Below are 20,088 nucleotides of genomic sequence, written 5' to 3' on the forward strand. Positions count from 1 at the left end.
TTTTCCCCAAGTCCATTCCTTTAGTACAAGATATTTTAAAGATTCACCTGTTTCACTGCTTGTAGCTTTTTTACTATTTAGAAAGAAGTCTTCAATGCTTTTTTATCACCATAAAGCACTTTCTTCCATTTGCCACACTTTTAGCCAATGTTTCTTTGTATTCTATATCTTGCTTTTACAGTGTTCTAATATGTCATAGTAAACATGAATGTATGATATTCTGTCTTATTAAACAAATCGTACACAAATACAGTGGATTCCGGTTAATTAGGCCATCATTAATCAGGACAGCTGCTTATTTGGGGTAACTGTTAAAAGAGCAAAAATTAATTGAGAAAATTGCCGGGATACCCTTTGTTAACACTGTGCTGCTTAATTAGGCCAGGTGACTGTTGCCAAACAGTTTCTAACTAGTGTCAGTTGCGAGCAGCCCTTGCTTGGCTGTTAGACACTTCACTGTGTTTATAGTGAACAGTTTTTAAATAGCGTCTGTTGAGTGTATTTGTGTTCAAAAAGCTATGAATTTTGTCACTGATAATTGGTAAGAAGTAAGCAACACGACAATTCAGAACTGTTTTGTTCACTGCAGTTTCAAGCTTTCAGGCTTGGAGATGCCAGAAACAGCTAAGACTGAAAATGAGACAACTTCACAACTTCAACAAGTTAGGAACTATGAGGAATTTAAAGGTATCAAAATCAGCTTGAATGTTAGAATGAAAATGAAAATTCGGAGGATGCAATCATCGATGGCATTGTATGAAGGCAGTCCATTATCTACAATAGGTGTCTGCACTGATTTTGTTCCTTGCTTACACTAGACGAATCTCTCCGTTGATAAATATCAGGAAATACAGTTTTATAGTACTGTAGTAATTTTGGTAGTGTTCTAATTTGTTCTTTGTGACATTGAAATATGTAATTTTTACCTCAGTGTGTCTTTTTTTAAATATATGATCCTAACTATTTCCATGAAAATTCAGCCTCTCAGTTGAGTCAAGTGCATTGGTCCTTATGTGTCCTAGTAAACTTGAATCTACTGTATGGTGATTAGCTTCCCTTGGTAAAACACCACATCTATTTGATCGTGGTGATCAAACTGTATTAGATTTGAAGAGGAATTAAAGAAAGAAATACAAAGGAATGGCAGGATCACAGTAGTGGTAGTCCAAAGTGGATAAAGGGTCCTATAGATGTAGTGTAGATTTTTAAATGGAACATTAATGTTGTACTAAAACGTTTATGACACAGATAAGGCTCATGGAGAGGCAGCACAGTAAAATAGCGGTTAGTATAACACTATCACAGTGCCAGCGGCCAGGTTCAGTTCCACTGCAGCCTGTAAAGAGTTTATACCTTCTCACCATGACCACGTGTTTCCTCCATATGTTCCAGTTTCCCCCCACATTCCAAAGTTGTACTGGTTAGTTAGTGGATAATCAGTTCCATGGGTGTAAGTGGGTGTCACAGGCTTATTAGGCCAGAAGAGCCTGTTGCAATTAACTTATCAACACAGGGATAGATAGCAAGCTATAAAGCTATTGAAGACACTAGTAACGGCTCTCTCCACTCCTCTTCTCCTAATTTCCAATGGCATTGTACAGTGCTACTCTGATTAACTCTGTTGGTGTCAATCATATTCAGCCACTAAGCTACTCGGAAACAGTAGAGGTATTGTTTGTTGGATCTTAAAAAAAGCTGAGAGTTACAGGAAAGCAACTCTTTACAACCCAAATGGCATATACTTACCTGATGTGGTGTGAAAGAACGCACATGTGTCAGGAGTGGTTCTCGGAGTTCTGGGCATTTCTCGAAAACGTTGGCGAGTTGGGTGGGTGGAAGCTGCAACAGCACCTGGAAAGACTGAGGCTTTGTTCGTTGGCAGCACTTAATGAAGCCTTCCCACACCTTGGGATACTTCCAAACCTGTATCAGCACAGAGAAGCTCCAGCTCAATAACCAGGTTCCAAGTACCCCAACATCGCCAGTCAACTGGTATTTATACAGTACAGTACAATAAATATAACAAAACAACCCAAGGGCTCTGTTACAAACTAAAACTGATACCATCTCATGAGGAGATACTGGGGCAGATGAATAAATAAACATGACATTCTGCAGATGCTGAAAATCCAGATTAACACTAACAAAATGTGGGAGGAACTCTTGCATCTATTGAGAGGAATAAACAGTCAACGTTTCGGGCCAAGAACCTTTATCAGGACCATCAGTACTGGAACTTTAACGTTGGTGAGACCCGACATAGACTGGGGGACCACTTTATTGAGTGCTTCAGCTCCATTCACAACATGCAAAGTTTTTCTGGTGGCCAACCATTTCAATTCTTATCCCCATTCCTGCTCTGACAAGTCAGTCCATGGCCTTCTATTCTGCCATGATGAGGCACTCTCAGGCTGAAGGAGCAATACCTCATATTCCATTGGTGATCTCCAACCTGGTGGCATGAACATTGATTTCTCCAACTTCTGGAGTTATTGCGCCCCCCCCCCCCACACACACACACACAATCGTTCTTTCTTCTCAATTTCTCCACTTTGGCCTCTTTCCTCTTCTCCTCACCTGCCTGAAATTTCCCCCTGGTTCCCCTCCTCCCTCCCATTCTCCCATCAGATTCCTTCTTTTCCAGCCCTTTGCCTTTTCCACTTATCACCTCCCAGCTTCTTACTTCATCTCCCCTCCCCACCCACCTGGCTTCACCTATCGCCTTCTAACTTGTGCTCCTTCCTCCACCTCTTTATTCTGGCTTCTTCCCCTTCCTTTCAAATCTTGATGAACAGACTCCACCCGAAACGTTGACTATTTGCTCATTTCCATAGGTTTCTCCAGCACTTTGTGTGTGTTACTGCAGAGGAATAAATATTTGGTTAAAGAGAAAAACAGGTCACAGGCTTAAGCAGAAAACAGAGAGGAGGCTTAAGCCTATAAGACATAGGAGCAGAATTAGGCCATTTGGCCCATCAACCCTACTCTGCCATTCAATCATGGCTGATTTATTTTCTCTCTCAACCCCATTATCCCATCTTCTCCTCATAAACGTTGATTCCTTTACTAATCAGGAACTTATCAACCTCGAAGGATTGAAAGCTGAAGATATTGCCGCCAGTTAAATTTGGGGATGATCAGGAAGCCAGAGTTTAAGAAGTTTGAGCATCTTGGAAGGGGAATTAAAAAAACTTAAGATAGCATAGCGGCTAGTGCAACACTATTACAGATCGAGGTGTTGGAGTTCAATTCTGCACCCTCTGCAAGCAGCCTCTGTGGAATGCATGAGTTTTCTCCAGGTCCTCCCACAGTCCAAAGACAGACCGAGCAGGTTGATTGGTCACTGTAAACTATCCCATGATTAGATTAGGATTAAATCAGGGTTGTTGGGGGTTGCTGGACGGTGTGGCTCGAAGGGCTAGAAGGATCCGTTCTGTGCTGGATCTCTAAGTAAATTTTAAAAAAAATAAAACATAACCTTGCAGGGAATTGAATGCAACTCAGTGACATACTCATTCCATTGCCAAAGAAAAGTCAAATTCACCTCCTTCTCCCATTACCTGCTTCATTATGAGGCGGGACAGGATGTTCATAACAAAACCCCCAAGACGTGGATACATGGTGAGGGACTGAATGACTGTTCTCATTAGCAGCATCGGCAGTGGGCTCTGTTCCATCAGCTGCTGCATCACAACAGCAAGGACCTCTGACGTGTACACATTCCTCTCCGCAAAGCACAGGTTTGTAGCTTAAAAGGAAAAAAATCATAAGCAGTTTGAAGCAAATTTATTATCAAAGTACATGTACACCATATATAACCATGAGGTTCATTTTCCTGCGGGTAGTCATAGTAAATGCACGAAACACAAGAGAATCACTGAAAAATCATACCAAAAAGGATACACAAACAACCAATGTGCAAAAGACAACAAACTGTGCAAACACAAAAAGAAAAAATAAATAATAATAGATAAGCAATAAATAGAGAACGTGAGATGGAGAATCCTTGAAAGTGAATCCATAGGTTGTGGGAACAATACTTACTTTCAACTCTGAAGGGAAAACAATATCTATTTATACAAGAACCTTAGAGTTAGAAAAGTGTCCCAACCTTTCACAGAATAGAATCAGAATCAGGTTCACGCAAATTCATGAAGCATTCCATATTTTTTTTGTTGCCTGGACTGGGGAGCATGCCTTATGAGAATAGGTTGAGTGAACACGGCCTTTTCTCCTTGGAGCGACGGAGGATGAGAGGTGACCTGATAGGGTGTACAAGATGATGAGAGGCATTGATTGTGTGGATAGTCAGAGGCTTTTTCCCAGGGCTGAAATGGCTAACACGAGAGGGCACAGTTTTAAGATGCTTGGAAGTAGGCACAGAGATGTCAGGGGTCAGTTGTTGTTGTTTTTACTCAGAGAGCAGTGAGTGCGTGGTATGGGCTGCCGGCAACGGTGGTGGAGGCAGAAACAATAGGGTCTTTTAAGAGACTCCTGAATAGGTACATGGAGCTCAGAAAAATAGAGGGCTATGGGTAAAGCCTAGGTAGTTCTAAGGTAAGGACATGCTTGGCACAGCTTTGTGGGCCGAAGGACCTGTATTGTGCTATAGGTTTTCTATGTTTTTAAGTTTCTTAATATCACCACATTGGAGAGTATGGGGTGTCAGGGAGGGGTAGTAATTCTGGTGGGGGAACATGTTGCATCTTTTGCAGGGTGGTTTGTCCACCTTTGGTCCCCACCTCGAACTCAGCTCTCACCTGTGGCTCCCCATAGTTGCGACAGCAGCCACACCCCGGGCAACGGCTTTGACAAGCCGGCTACACCAGGTGAGGGTAGCCGATGGGTCTCAACCCCTCGGTGAGATAGGGAGTTGTCTATCTCAGCATGTGAAGATAGACTCCGGCAGATTGAGCAGACGAGACCAATGGAAGGTCCAACGGTCAAGAAGGCGGTCTCTGCAAGCGTCGTGGAACGTGTAGAGCAGGACGAGGCACAGAAGATATCCTGGTCATCCACCGCGCCTAGTCCCATCTCCAGCCGTCTCGACTCTTCCCTTGCCACTGGATCCAGATGGGATTTGGGAAGAGAGAGTGAGGCTGACGCTGCACAACTCTACCTCACTTAAATCCAAGTCAAGCACTAGTCTCGGCACCATCAAGCCAGTTGGTGGCGCAGTGACATCAGCGCCAGACTCCAGGAGCAAAGGTTCCCGAGTTCGAATCCAGTCAAGCCGCTCCCGGGCACGCTTGACATCTGTGCCAGGTTGAGTGTTGAGCTAGCAACCTGACCTCGTAAAAAGTACTAATGGTGTCAAGGTCTTCGTCGATGACGATCGATGGACGAACCTTAATTATCACCAGCATGCATTGTGAAATTTGTTAACTTAGCAGTAGCAGTTCAATGCAATACATAATAAAAAAAAAAGAAAAAAGAAATAAAATAAAAAGCTGTTCCTGAATCACTGAGCGTGTGCCTTCAGGTACATCCTACCTGATGGTCATCATCATCATCAGGTGCCATGCCCAGTTTGAGTTTTGACTGCCATGGCCCACACGCTCCTGTTTCGGGTCAAAGCGGATCAATTCATTGGTATTCTTTTCCAATTCTCTGGCTGCTATCTCCATCATTTGTCTTTGCCTTTCTCTTGCTTTCTTCCCTTCAACCTTTCCCATACTGTGCATTCTAACTCCTCTTTCCTAATCACATGTCCAATGAAGTTACATTGCCTTTTCATGATCTCATACATTTCTCTTTTTGAGCTTGCTCTGTTCATGACATTCTCGTTAGATATTCGCTTCATCCATGATATTCTTTGCATCCTCCTCAAAAACCACATCTCTGCTGCTTCAGTTCGTTTCCTCATGTTACTAGATATTGTCCAACATTCTGAGCCATATAACATAACTGGATAAACGTAACATTTCAGTACTCTGAGGCGGGTTGTCATGTCTAGTTTAATGTTGGTCTGTATACTCTTTATTCTCATAAAGGTCCTTTTGCCATCCCTATTCTTCTTTTGATATCCATGTCGCACCTGCCATCTGATGTCAGCCAGCTTCCTAAGTAGCAAAAGTTCTGTACTTGTTTTATGTCTTCCCCATTTATTCTCAGCCTGCAGATAGGATTCTCCTTCTTTTTGGATATCATCCTACATTCTGTCTTTTTGCAATTGATAGAACCATTTTTGCACTTTCTTCAACAACTATATCAATTAAGTTTTGTAGTTCTTCCTCCGTACTTGCAATTAACACAGTGTCATCTCCATATCTGAAATTATTTATGTTTTCACCGCCAACTTTGAATCCCAATATGTCTCTTATTTTTCGTAATATTTGTTTCACTGTACACATTAAACAAATCAGGGGAGAAAACACACCCTTGTCTAACACCTCTCTTGATTTTCGTAAACTGACTCACTTCTCCATCTATTCTTACAGCGGCTGTTTGTTCCCAGTATAGATTTCTGATTAGGTGGAGGTCTTTCGAATCTAGATCAAGAGTTTCTTGTAATATTTCAAATAATTTATTGTGCTTCACTTTATCAAATAATTTTGTGTAGCCGATAAAACAAACAAACAAAAGTGTTTTAGGGCATTGGGCAGTATCAGAAAGAGTGCTCCTTGTTAGATTCAGAGGACAACCATTTGGTTTAGAAATTATACAGGGATATGCACCAACAACAGATGGAACAAATGAGGATATAGATAAATTCTATGAAGAGCTTGAACAAGCAAAGAATGGATGCAAATCTCAAGATATTGTTATTGTCATGGGAGATCTAAATGCTAAAGTAGGACAAGGTGCTGATCAAGATACCACAGGAAAATTTGGACTAGGGGAAAGAAATGAAAGAGGCAAGAAATGGGTAGAATGGTGCTAGATGAATAATCAGGTCATTATGAATACCTACTTTAAAAACCATCCAAGATGCTTGTGGATCTGGAAAAATCCAGGTGATAACACCAGAAATCAAATTGACTTTATTACTATAAACCAAAGATTTAGAAACTCAGTGACCTGATGGTATCAGTGAAAAAAGGGCACGCCCTGGGTGCTTGAGGTCCTTAATAATGGACGCTGCCTTTCTGAGACACCGCTCCTTGAAGATGTCATGAGTACTTTGTAAGTGCCCAAGATGGAGCCAACTAAATTTACAACCCTCTGCAGCTTCTTTCGGTCCTGTGCAGTAGCACCCCCCCCCCCCACCATACTAGACAGGGATGCAGCCTGTCAGAATGTTCTCCACAGTACATCTATAGAAGTTTTGAGTGTATTTGTTGACATACCAAATCTCTTCAAACTCCTAATGAAGTATGGCAGGCGGTGACTAGTGGGGTACCGCAAGGCTCAGTGCTGGGACCCCAGTTGTTTACAATACATATTAATGACTTGGATGAGGGAATTAAATGCAGCATCTCCAAGTTTGCGGATGACACGAAGCTGAGTGGCAGTGTTAGCAGTGAGGAGGATGCTAAGAGGATGCAGGGTGACTTGGATAGGCTGGGTGAGTGGGCAAATTCATGGCAGATGCAATTTAATGTGGATAAATGTGAAGTTATCCACTTTGGTGGCAAAAATAGGAAAACAGATTATTATCTGAATGGTGGCCGATTAGGAAAAGGGGAGATGCAGCGAGACCTGGGTGTCATTATACACCAGTCATTGAAAGTGGGCATGCAGGTACAGCAGGCGGTGAAAAAGGCGAATGGTATGCTGGCATTTATAGCGAGAGGATTCGAGTACAGGAGCAGGGAGGTACTACTGCAGTTGTACAAGGCCTTGGTGAGACCACACCTGGAGTATTGTGTGCAGTTTTGGTCCCCTAATCTGAGGAAAGACATTCTTGCCATAGAGGGAGTACAAAGAAGGTTCACCAGATTGATTCCTGGGATGGCAGGACTTTCATATGAAGAAAGACTGGATGAACTAGGCTTGTACTCGTTGGAATTTAGAAGATTGAGGGGGGATCTGATTGAAACGTATAAGATCCTAAAGGGATTGGACAGGCTAGATGCAGGAAGATTGTTCCCGATGTTGGGGAAGTCCAGAACGAGGGGTCACCGTTTGAGGATAGAGGGGAAGCCTTTTAGGACCGATATTAAGAAAAACTTCTTCACACAGAGAGTGGTGAATCTGTGGAATTCTCTGCCACAGGAAACTGTTGAGGCCAGTTCATTGGCTATATTTAAGAGGGAGTTAGATATGGCCCTTGTGGCTACGGGGGTCAGGGGGTATGGAGGGAAGGCTGGTGCAGGGTTCTGAGTTGGATGATCAGCCATGATCATAATAAATGGCGGTGCAGGCTCAAAGGGCCGAATGGCCTACTGCACCTATTTTCTATGTTTCTATGTTTCTATAGTCGCTGTCTTGCCTTCTTTATAACTGCATCGATATGTTGGGCCCAGATTAGATCCTCAGAGATCTTGACACCCAGGAACTTGAAACTGCTAACTCACTCCACTTCTGATCCCTCTATAAGGATTGGTATGTGTTCCTTTGTCTTACCCTTCCTGAAGTCCACAATCAGCTCTTTCATCTTATTGACGTTGAATGCCAGGTTACTGCTGTGACACCCCTCCACGAGTTGGTAAATCTTGCTCCTGTTACCATCTGAGATTCTACCAACAATAGTTGTATCGTCAGCAAACTTATAGATGGTACTTGAGCTACGCCTAGCCACACAGTCATGTGTAGAGAGTAGGGCAGTGGGCTGAGCACACATCCCTGAGGTGCACCAGTGTTGATCGTCAGCGAGGAGGAGATGTTGAGGATCCAATTGCAGAGTTCAGTCTAGTCATGACCAACCTCTCAAAGCATTTCATCACTGTCAATGTGAGTGCTACCAGGCGATAGTCATTAAGGCAGCTCTCATTGTTCTTCTTAGGCACTGGTATAATTGTTGCCTTTCTGAAGCCACTCAACCCCCAGATGATAGGAATCATTTGGAGAGAACAGCAGAAAAACTAGGTATTAGGGAGAATGCAAACAACAGGAATTCTGCAGATGCTGGAAATTCAAGCAACCTACATCAAAGTTGCTGGTGAACGCAGCAGGCCAAGCAGCATCTATAGGAAGAGGCGCAGTCGACGTTTCAGGCCGAGCCCCTTCGTCAGGACTAACTGAAGGAAGAGGGTTAGGGAGAATGAAGAGGTGAAGGGAATTAGGAAAAGTACAGGTCACTAAAGCACCATCCAGAATGCTCATCTACAAAGTGTAGCTCATTGACATATACACTAAGTGGCCACTTTATTAAGTATGCCTGTACATCTGCTCATTAACGGAAATATCCAATCACGTGGCAGCAGCTCAATGCACAAAAACACGTAAGTGGTTCAGTTGTTGTTCAGACTAGAGAAGAAATATGATCTAAGCGACCTTGATCATGGAATGATTGTTGGTGCCAGAAGGCGCAGTTTGTGTATGTCAGAAATTGCTGATCTTCTGGGATTTTTGCACACAACAATCTCTAGAATTTTTGGAGAATGGTGCAAAAACGAAAAATAAAATTCCACAGAGTGGGCATAAACAGCTTGTTAGTGAAATTAATTGGAAATGGGACTAATAAGAACTTTTAGAAAACAATTGACAGGTTTAGAAAAAGCTGCAGACAGTTATTGGCTCAGCCTGTAGACTCACGGGCCTCAGCTCCCCATCATTGAGAACATCTTCAAAAGGCAGTGTCTAACATCAAGGGCCTTCACTACCCCACAGCATGCCCTCCTTTCATTACTACCATCAGGAAGGAGGTCAACTGACTGGTATAAATGGCCTTATTGTATATCATTGGTCTTAGATGCTCATTGAGCAGAAGATCCATAATTCTAGCTGCCCCATTACAAGGATGTGAAGTCTTTGGAAAGGGTGCAGAAGAGGTTCACCAGGATGCTCCCTGTATTAGAGGGTCTGAGCTACAAGGAGAGGTTGGCCAAACTTGGCTTATTTTCTCTGGAGCACTGAAGGCTGAGAGGAGACCTGATACAAGTCTATGGAATTAAGAGAGGCACAGATAGGGCAGTCAGTCAGAATCTTTTTCCCACGTTATAATTATCAAATACTAGAAGATATGATTTAAGGTGAGATGGGGAAACTTTAAAGGAAATGTGCAAGGCAAGTTTTATTTTACACAGAGAGTGATTGGTGCCTGGAATGGGCTGTCAGGGGTAGCGATGGAAGCAGAAAGAGACTGTTAGACATATGACTCTGCAGGAAATGGAGGAATATGGACCACATGCAGGCCGAAGAGATTTAGTTTAATTTGGTATCATGTTCAGCACAGACATTAAGGGCTGAAGGGCCTGTTCCTGGGTTGTACTGTTCTATGCTCTGCAATCCATTTCCATGCTATATAATTATGTAAACCGACATCCCATAGCAAAAGCAGACAGCTCAGCTTATTTTCCTGAGAGAAATGGGAATAAGCATTTAACTCAAAATCAGCTTTCTCAGACCATCCCATGTTTAATGTAGTTGACCTCAGGACATGAGATTCATCAATGAGAGTATTGGGTTCCTTGCCAGGGCCCTGCAATCAGCGGGGGGGGGGGGGTGCAGTGAGGGATAAGGAGGAAATATGAAGATTATGGGTATTAGTTACCTTTGATTATTGACTTCATGTCACATTTCGTAGAGTCTATGTTGTGCAGAGCAATGAGAAGATCACCAGGGGTCAACGGAGAAATAGCTGCTGAGCCTCCCTCACCCACTAGAAGAGAAGAAGAAATATTACATTATTCAGTCTTCAAAGTCTTGCAGAGAAGGTAGCATTCACGTACACCCCGTCTTATGCTCAGTAACAGCAAATCACCTCCAGCAAGTAAAATTCCACCACAAAAAATTATCTCCACCTTATTCCCATCCAATGAAATTCTGGGCAGCTCCCATCATTTAATATGGCCCAGTTCCACCCACGTGAACAATGAACGCACTAAACCATATGTCTTTGGACCGTGGAAGGACACCAGAGCACCCACTCAATCACAGACAGAATGTACAAACTTCTCACAGACAGTGCACCCGGGTCACTAGGGCTGTAATGCATTACACCAGCCACTACACTACCATGCCGCCCTAAAGATTTGGCTTGCTTTATTATTATTGTCACGGGTACCGAGATACAGAAAAGCGCTTTTTTTTTTGCATGTCATTCAGACAGATCATGCCGTATATATGAATATCAAGGTATAAAAAGAAAAGTTAATTTGAAATAAAAGCTACTGAGAAATTGCAGTGCAGGAAGATTGATATTAGTGATATAGAAGCTGTCCTTGACCGTGGTGGTATGTGTTCCCACTCTGGTCAAGGATGCTTCCACCTTAGACATTCTATCTTCTCTCCTCTCCTGAGAAGATAGGGTGAGAAGCATCCTTGACCAGAGTGGGAGTCGGGTGATGGAAGGTGGGATGCCTACTTCCCCAAGGCAGCGGGAAGAGTGGCCAGAGTCAATGTAAAGGAGGCTGGTAAAAGGCAGTGTACAATTCCAGGGTGCACTTACAAGACACTGAAAATGAAAGAACCTACAACCTCCCATCATACGCAGGCAAATTCCTTCACTTCCCACCACAGCACACAATTTCTCCTCCGTTACCACCCCCTCCCCACCCCACAAACATCACCATGACTCACTGTGTGTAGTTCCCAGAAGCCGGTTAAAGACCTCCTTCACCACAATGGGATTCAGTTTGATTAATTTGGGCAGTGCCTGGATTACTTCTTTCTGTAAAAGAGTTAGTACAAGGTTACTTATTATTCCAGAAACATACTGAAGCAACTTCACACGTGACACTCGCTGCTCTATCAGGGAACTTCTGTTGCTCTACTGTTGAGGGAAGGACACTGAAATTAGCTTTAAAACTCAAGAGAGTTTAGAGGTTGCATAACATTTAGACTTGGACACTAGCTATTTTCAAATCAGCAAGCTGACCACAACGACCCCTGATGTACTGTATGTTAGCACTTATCTTAGATCCTCTTTTTAGATGACCCTTGCTCAAAAGGAGAATTGAGTTTTCATGCAAGGTCCTTAAGACCATAAGACACAGGAGCAGAATTAGGCCATTCAGCCCATCAAGTATGCTCTACCATTCCATCATGGCTGATCCCGGATACCACTCAACCCCATACAACTGCCTTCTCGCCATATCCGTTGATGCCCTGACTAATCAGGAAACGATCAATTTCTGCCTTAAATACATGCTGGACTTGGCCTCCAGTGCAGTCTGTGGCAGAGCATTCCACAGGCTTACTACTACCTGGCTACAAAAATTCCTCCTTACTCTGTTCTAAAGGGTCGCCCCTCGATTGTGAGGCTGTGCCCTCTAGTTCTGGATACCCATACCGTACGAAATATCCTGTCAACATCCACCCTATCTAGTCCTTTCAACATTTGGTAGGTTTCAATAAGATCCCCTTGCATTCTTCTAAATTCCAGTGAGTAAAGGCCCAAAGCTGCCAAATACTCATCATATGTTAACCCTTCATTCTCAGAATCATCCTCATGAACCTCCTCTGGACTCTCTCCAATGACAACATATCTTTTCTGAGATATGATGCCCAAAATTGTTAACAATACTCCAAGGGTGGCTTGACTAGTGTCTTAAAAAGGCTCAGCATTATCTCCCCTTGACATAAATGTCAACATTGCATTTGCCTTCTTTACCACAGACTCAATAAATTAACCTTCTGGAAGCCTTGCATGAGTCCCTCTGCACCTCTGATGTTTGAACCTTCTCCCCATTTAGATAATGCATGATAATGCATTTCAGTAAAAGGAACAATAGCGCAGATATTGTTCCTTTTACTGAAATGCATTATCACACATTTCCCACCATTGTATTCCAACTGCCACTTTTTTGCACCTTCTTCGAATTTGTCTAAGTCTTGCTGCAATCGCATTGCCTCCTCAGCACTACCTACCCCTACCTATCTTCGTATCATCCACAAAATTTGCCACAAAGCCATCAATTCCATCATCCAAGTCACTGACAAATAATGTGAAAAGCAGCGGTCCCAATACTGACCCCTGAGGAACACCTCTAGTCACTGGCAGCCAACCAGAAAAGACCCTTTTTATTCCCAGTCACAGACAAGTGACTGGTTTGTCAGCCATTCCTCCATCCATGCCAGTATTTTTCCTGTAACGCCATAGGATTTCATCTTGTTAAGAAGCCTCGTGTGGCACCTTATCAAACACCTTCTGAAAATCCAAGTAAATGACATCCACTGTCTCTCCTTTGTCCATCATATTAAATTAACCAATAATGTCAACAGGTTTGGGCACAGAAGGTTCTATAGGTAAAGTAAAGCAAGGCAAAGCAGTCAGAAAGGAAGCAAAAAAGTGGAAAAGTGTACAAGGTGTTAAGAGGCATAGATCCAGCGGACACCAAGAGCAGAAAAGACTAATATGAGTGGGCATAATTTTAATGTGTCTGGATGAAAGTAGAGGGACATTGTCAGGAGTGTTGTTGAAGGCTGACACACTAGTGACATAAGACATTCTTAAGATATTATTTGGTTGTAAGATGGTGCCAACACCAACTGTGACATCCTGCAGAAAGCTCATGAAATTACTAGACACTTTTCCGCTTTGAAATATACTTCTCCTGTACTGCGATCGATTTCCATTTGAGGATGTGTTTTTGAGCCAACTAAATGAGCTGGTGCTTTTGCGATCTCCTTGGGGATATGGTGACAGACAGATGTGAAGGCCATCGATCCCTAATAGCAGAACAGAAACCTGTGGTCGGGTCCATTACACTCCTCTGATTAAAGCGTTGAGAAAGATTAAAAATGATGAGGACACGAGCAGAAAACCAACGTGTTCAGTGCCGTCTGCCTGTGCTTGACCAGTCTCCCTCTCGTTGCAGCCAGCAGAAGGTGCAGGAGCTCAGGGTTTAATACCACCATCCTTCAGAGACTAGAAAGAAAACTGTCCTTGTGGGTCTCAACACTTCTCCCCGTAACTGGATCCTGAACTTCTTGACAGAAAGTCCATTGTGGCAGAAACACCTCTAGCTCCATCACGCTGAACACCAGTACTCCCCAGAGCCTGCTGCTGTTCCCACTACTGAGTTATGGCTGCATTCTAGATTCAGCTGAAACTGAATTAAGTTCACTGATGCCAAGAGAGGAAGTAGAGCGGCTGGTAGAATGGAGTGAGCATAACAACTTGAATCTCAACGCAGACATGACCAAAGAGATGATTGCTGACTTTAGGAATGCACAGGTTGACCACTCCTCACTGCACATCCATGGCTCCACTACGGAGAGTTAGGAGAACCTAGTTTCTGGGAGTGCACATAATAGGCGAGCTCACCTGGTCCTTCTTTGGTCAAGAAAGCACAACAGCATCTCCACTTTCTTAGAAGACTGAGGTGAGGGAGGCTCTTCTCCCTGTACCCCTGCTTACAGGAGGACGATTGATTGTCCTGACCAGCGGCATCGCCATCTGGTACGACATTTGCAAGGCATCTGACCGCAAGTCCCTACAAAAGACTGAGAGGATCGTAAGAGTCTCTCTTCCACCTGTCTGAGATATTTATCAGGAGTGATGTGTACTCAGGGCCCTTAGCATTGTCAATGGTCCCTCCCATCCATCCTACAACCTCCTTGACCCCCTACCACCAGGCAGGAGGTACCATAGCATTTCGACAAGAACTGTTCGGATGAGAAACAACTTCTTCCCCTGGCCATAAGACTACTGAACCCCTTCCACCACCCGCGACTCATCATGTATGAAGTGCCAGTCGTGTTAAAACTGTTTTCTTTCAAACTTGTATCGTATATGCATCTTATTATTTGTGAATTTATTTGTGGTAATATTACTTTGTGTTGTGTTTGGGTTCTATGTACTGTGTTGTGCACCTTGGTCTAGAGAAACCCCTCCTTTGACGGTATACATGCATACACTTGAATAACAATAAACTGAACTAGAACTTCAATGGGAGCCTCTTGCTATTTCATATCCATCGGGACTGGATTCACTCACTTGACACGCTACCCTCCCCCTCCTTCCAACACTCTGCCCCTCCATTGTTACTCATTTTCCTACTAGGAGCCATCTTTGCCATAACTTCAGTCTGAAAATATTACAGTACCTTCTCAAGGCCATTCAGCACCGGGATCAGAAATCTGACATCTGGAACCCTCTTGTGGTAGAGATCACGGACTCGTTTCACCAGCTCCGGTGACGGAGGAACTGAAATTATATTGGATTGTTACTGGATAACATTCAAGCTCTATTAACAGTTTTATACTGGAGTCTATCAGCCAGAAAGAACTGCAAACTACAAATCAGTGAATAAGAATGAGGCAGGTGGAAACAGACAATGCTGAAGTCTTTGTTCTTGCCATGTTGTTACACGAAGACACGGCCATTTTGAGAGACTGTCCTTGCAACTACCATTTTGTTAACTGTTTGGTGAACTGATTCTTGCTCAGTGATAACTTAATCAGAGCAACTGAATATGGATACAATGAGTTTCCTTTAGAGACCATTTTCAGTCAAGCAGATTTTCATTACGTAAAATGCAGCTTATAGAAGGAACAACATGTGATCTGGTCATCTAGATCCAGTGTTTGGTTGACCTGATCTGAACCAGTCTGAGTTGAACAAAAGAAATCCCGCAAGCCACAATACTAAAGGAAACAGCCATAAAACAATACCGCTTATAGCTCCGGCTATATCCATTGAGAACTGACACAGGTCAGTCAGATGGCCTTGAGCCAACAGAATTGAAATATCATAGATTGATTGATAAGGAAAAGAATAAAACGATGGATTTTAAAAGCAAAATCAGTGAGAACTCTGTGGAGACCAACCTTTTCTCTTTGACTGATCATGGAGGGTCAGGGAAACCTGGTGTATTTAATTTGTAAGTTCACATGCTTGTTATTTGAGACAATAAAGGTACTTGCCCATAAATAAATATTCTGTGCCGAACTGATCATTATTATAGAGAAAGAATCCTTGTAACAAGCCAATGAAGGAAAAGGACAAGCATGTCATGGTGGATAAATATTCCGTCCCCACCAGGATCCCTTTGCTACACTGAGCCTTCAAAGTTGCCCCAAATCCAACTGTGAAACTGAATTCAATAGCTCAGTGTTTGACCCTAGGAAAGGAAAATCCAGCAGAGAACAGAAGTACCTTGACAAAACTACAATATGGCAGATATTTATGTTGGCCAATGAAACAAAGTACTCAACAACATGAAACATACATTGAGTGGCCATTTTATTAGGTACAACTGCTTGTTAATGCAAATATCTAATCAGGCAATCATTGGCAGCAACTCAATGCATAAAGCCATGCAGACATTGTCAAGAGTTTTGATCAGACCAAACATCAGAATGGGGAAGAAATGTGGTCTAAGTGAACGAGGAATGATTGTTGGTGCTAGATAGGGTGGTTTTCACACACAACAATCTCGAGAGCTTACAGAGAATGGTGCAAAAAACAAAACTCATCCAGTCTGTGGATAAAAATGCCCTTTTTGGTCGGAGAATAGCCGGGCTTGTTCAAGCTGACAAGAAGGCGACAGGAACTCAACTACCCACGTGTTGCAACAGTGCTGTGCAGAGGAGCATCTCTGAATGCACAACACATCCAACCTTGAAGTGGATGGGCTACAGCAGCAGAAGACCACGCCATGTTCCAATCCTGTGCCCAATGAAGTGGCCATCAAGTGTATATCCTGTGATGTACTGTATATTCTGCATTATCAGAAAACTGTATCAGGAACTATAGAGCGAACTCTAAGCTTTAATTTTCTAAAATATAGTTATGTAATTGTCTTCATGCCCAAATGCTCAACACAGCCGGAGAGCAGAGATTTATTTCGTATAATTCCTCCCTGTGCTCACGGCTCAGGAGCAAATATTTCCCACGTTACTTATGATCCAGATAAATTCTGCAGTCTGTAGACAATTATGTCAAATGATTACATATCCCAGTGATTACCTTTGTCTGTTAAAATGTGCAGGCAGCGGGTCACAAGGGTTTCAGCACCTTTGGGACAGTTCTCCACCAACAGTAGAAGCTCAGGAGAATTCATTCCCATTCCTCGAATCTGAAACAACACCAACAGCATTGAGATGGAAACTTGGTGGTCCAAAGTTCTCAGTTTTGCTTCAACACCATTCCATTATTAAAGTAACGTAACACAAACAAAATGAAGCAGGAACTCAGGTCAGGCAGCATCTGTGGAGGGGAATAAACAATTGCCATTTCAGGATGAGTCCCTTCATCAGGAAGGAAGGAGGAAGAAGTCAAAATAGGAAGTTGAGGGGAGGGGAAGGAGTGCATGTCTGTCTGGCCTGCCATACACACCCAATTCTAAGAATGGTAGTGTACCTGCAGCATTAAACTCTTTGACTTATGCTGGACCAGTGACCCAGAGACACAAGTTCAAATCCCACCATGGCAGGTGAAGAACTTAAATGAAGATATGAAATCAGTGCTGTCAACAGACAACCCAATAGTTTTTTGTAAAAAAACACCTGTTGCACTAATAGTATTATTTCAGGAAGGAAAAGCGCTGTCCTTATCTGGTCACACTAAATATAATCCTTACCCACAGTAGCACGACTACATGCGACATTAACTGTTCTAGCAAGCAAACTATTTGTCTGCTAGAAGAATAATGTAAGCTGCCTTAATGGCTATCACCCAATAGCACTCACATCTACACTGATGAAATGCTTTGAGAGGTTGGTCATGACTAGAATGAAGCTCAGCATTTAATACCATCATTTCCACAATCCTGACTGAGAAGTTGCAGAACCTAGGCCTCTGTACTTCCCCCTGAAATTGGATCCTCAACTTCCTAACTGGAAGACCACAGTCTGTGCGGATCGGTGATAACATTTCTTCCTCACTGACGATCAACACTGGTGCACCTCAGGGATGTGTGCTTTGCCCACTGCTATACTCTCTATATACTCATGACTGTGCGGAAAGGCATAGCTCAAATACAATCTATAAATTTACTGACGATACAACCATTGTTGGTAGAATCTCAGGTGGTGACGAGAGAGCGTACACGAGCGAGATATGCCAACTAGTGGAGTGGTACTGCAGCAACAAACTGACACTCAACGTCAGTATGACGAAAGAGCTAATTGTGGACTTCAGGAAGGGTAAGAAGAAGGAACACATGCCAATTCTCAGATAGGGATCAGAAGTAGAGAGAGTGAGCAGTTTCAAGTTCCTGGGTGTCATGATCTCTGAGGATCTAACCTGGTCCCAACATATTGATGCAGTTACAACAATATGTAACTGGGGGGGTGCTGCATAGGACTGAAAGAAGCTGCAGAGGGTTATAAATCTAGTCAGCTCCGTTATGGTACTAGCCTACGAAGTAGCCATGAAATCTTCAAGGAGCAGTGTCTCAGAAAGGCAGCGTCCATGATTAAGGACCTCCAGCACCCAGGGCATGCCCTTCTCTCACTGTTGCCATCGAGTAGGAGGTACAGAAGCCTGAAGACACACACTCAGTGATTCAGGAAGAGCTCCTTCCCCTCTGCCATCCAATTTCTAAATGGACACTGAACCCTTGAACAAGAGCTGTATAACTCATCTCCTTCTACCCAAGACCACAAACTTATCAATCACCCCTGCTGTGGACCACCTGGAGGTCCAAGACGTTCTCATTACATGCACGTGCAGTTCAACTCTTTGAGTGATAATGCAGAAAGTGTGAAGCTAATAACTCATCTCCTTCTACCTTAGGCCACAAACTTATCAATCATCCCTGCTGTGGACCACTTCTACAAAGAAGGGATCCCTATGCTCTACGACCGCTGGACTAAGTGTGCACACGTAGGAAGGGACTATGTTGAAAAATAAATGCACTAGGTTTTCTTGACTCTTTCTACCTTAGGCCACGAACTTATCAATCACCCCTCAGTCTCAATCTTCTCTAAAACATCAGAACTTGAAAAGGAGTAACCATTTGGGTCCCCTTTGCTGATCTTTTGTACTCAGTCATCCTTATTCACAAAGGAATTATGTACAGACTTCCCATCAGTGCAGGGAAGTGTATGATCATGCACTTTGGCAGAAGGAATAAAGGCTATGTTATAGAACATAGAATATAGAATAGTACAGCACAGTACAGGCCCTTCGGCCCACAATGTTGTGCCGACCCTCAAACCTTGCCTCCCATATAAGCCCCCACCTTAGATTCCTCTATGTACCTGTCTAGTAGTCTCTGAAACTTCACTAGTGTATCTGCCTCCACCACTGACTCAGGCAGTGCATTCCACGCACCAACCACTCTCTGAGTAAAAAACCTTCCTCTAATATCCCCTTTGAACTTCCCGCACCTTACCTTAAAGCCATGTCCTCTTGTATTGAGCAGTGGTGCCCTGGGGAAGAGGCGCTGGCTATCCATTCTATCTATTCCTCTTATTATCTTGTACACCTCTATCATGTCTCCTCTCATCCTCCTTCTCTCCAAAGAGTAAAGCCCTAGCTCCCTTAATCTCTGATCATAATGCATCCACATCCTTCCTATAGTGAGGTGACCGGAACTGGACACAGTACTCCAAGTGTGGCCTAACCAGAGTTTTATAGAGCTGCATCATTACATCGCGACTCTTAAACTCTATCCCTCGACTTATGAAAGCTAACACCCCATAAGCTTTCTTATCTACCCTATCCACCTGTGAGGCAACTTTCAGGGATCTGTGGACATGTACCCCAAGATCCCTCTGCTCCTCCACACTACCAAGTATCCTGACATTTACTTTGTACTCTGCCTTGGAGTTTGTTTTTCCAAAGTGTACCACCTCACACTTCTCCGGGTTGAACTCCATCTGCCATTTCTCAGCCCACTTCTGCACCCTATCAATGTCTCCCTGCAATCTTTGACAATTCTCTACACTATCTACAACACCACCAACCTTTGTGTCGTCTGCAAACTTGCCAACCCACCCTTCTACCCCTACATCCAGGTCGTTAATAAAAATCACGAAAAGTAGAGGTCCCAGAACAGATCCTTGTGGGACACCACTAGTCACAACCCTTCCATCTGAATGTACTCCCTCCACCACTATCCTCTGCCTTCTGCAGGCAAGCCAATTCTG

At 43.3% G+C, this 20,088-nt stretch overlaps 1 protein-coding gene across 1 annotated transcript in view; it reads right to left on the reverse strand.

The window, feature by feature from the left end:
- Positions 1-20,088, reverse strand: part of sympk (symplekin) — a 122,381-nt gene that overhangs the window by 20,109 nt on the left and 82,184 nt on the right. Inside the window, exons 18-23 of the mRNA XM_063060383.1 lie at positions 16,961-17,069; positions 15,096-15,196; positions 11,626-11,716; positions 10,598-10,705; positions 3,561-3,748; positions 1,747-1,923 (exon numbers count right to left, since the gene is read on the reverse strand). Coding sequence (XP_062916453.1) covers positions 1,747-1,923; positions 3,561-3,748; positions 10,598-10,705; positions 11,626-11,716; positions 15,096-15,196; positions 16,961-17,069 — 774 coding nt within the window. The remainder of the gene's footprint in view (positions 1-1,746; positions 1,924-3,560; positions 3,749-10,597; positions 10,706-11,625; positions 11,717-15,095; positions 15,197-16,960; positions 17,070-20,088) is intronic.

Source organism: Mobula hypostoma, chromosome 10 (assembly GCF_963921235.1).
Source record: "Mobula hypostoma chromosome 10, sMobHyp1.1, whole genome shotgun sequence".
Classification (NCBI taxonomy): domain Eukaryota; kingdom Metazoa; phylum Chordata; class Chondrichthyes; order Myliobatiformes; family Myliobatidae; genus Mobula; species Mobula hypostoma.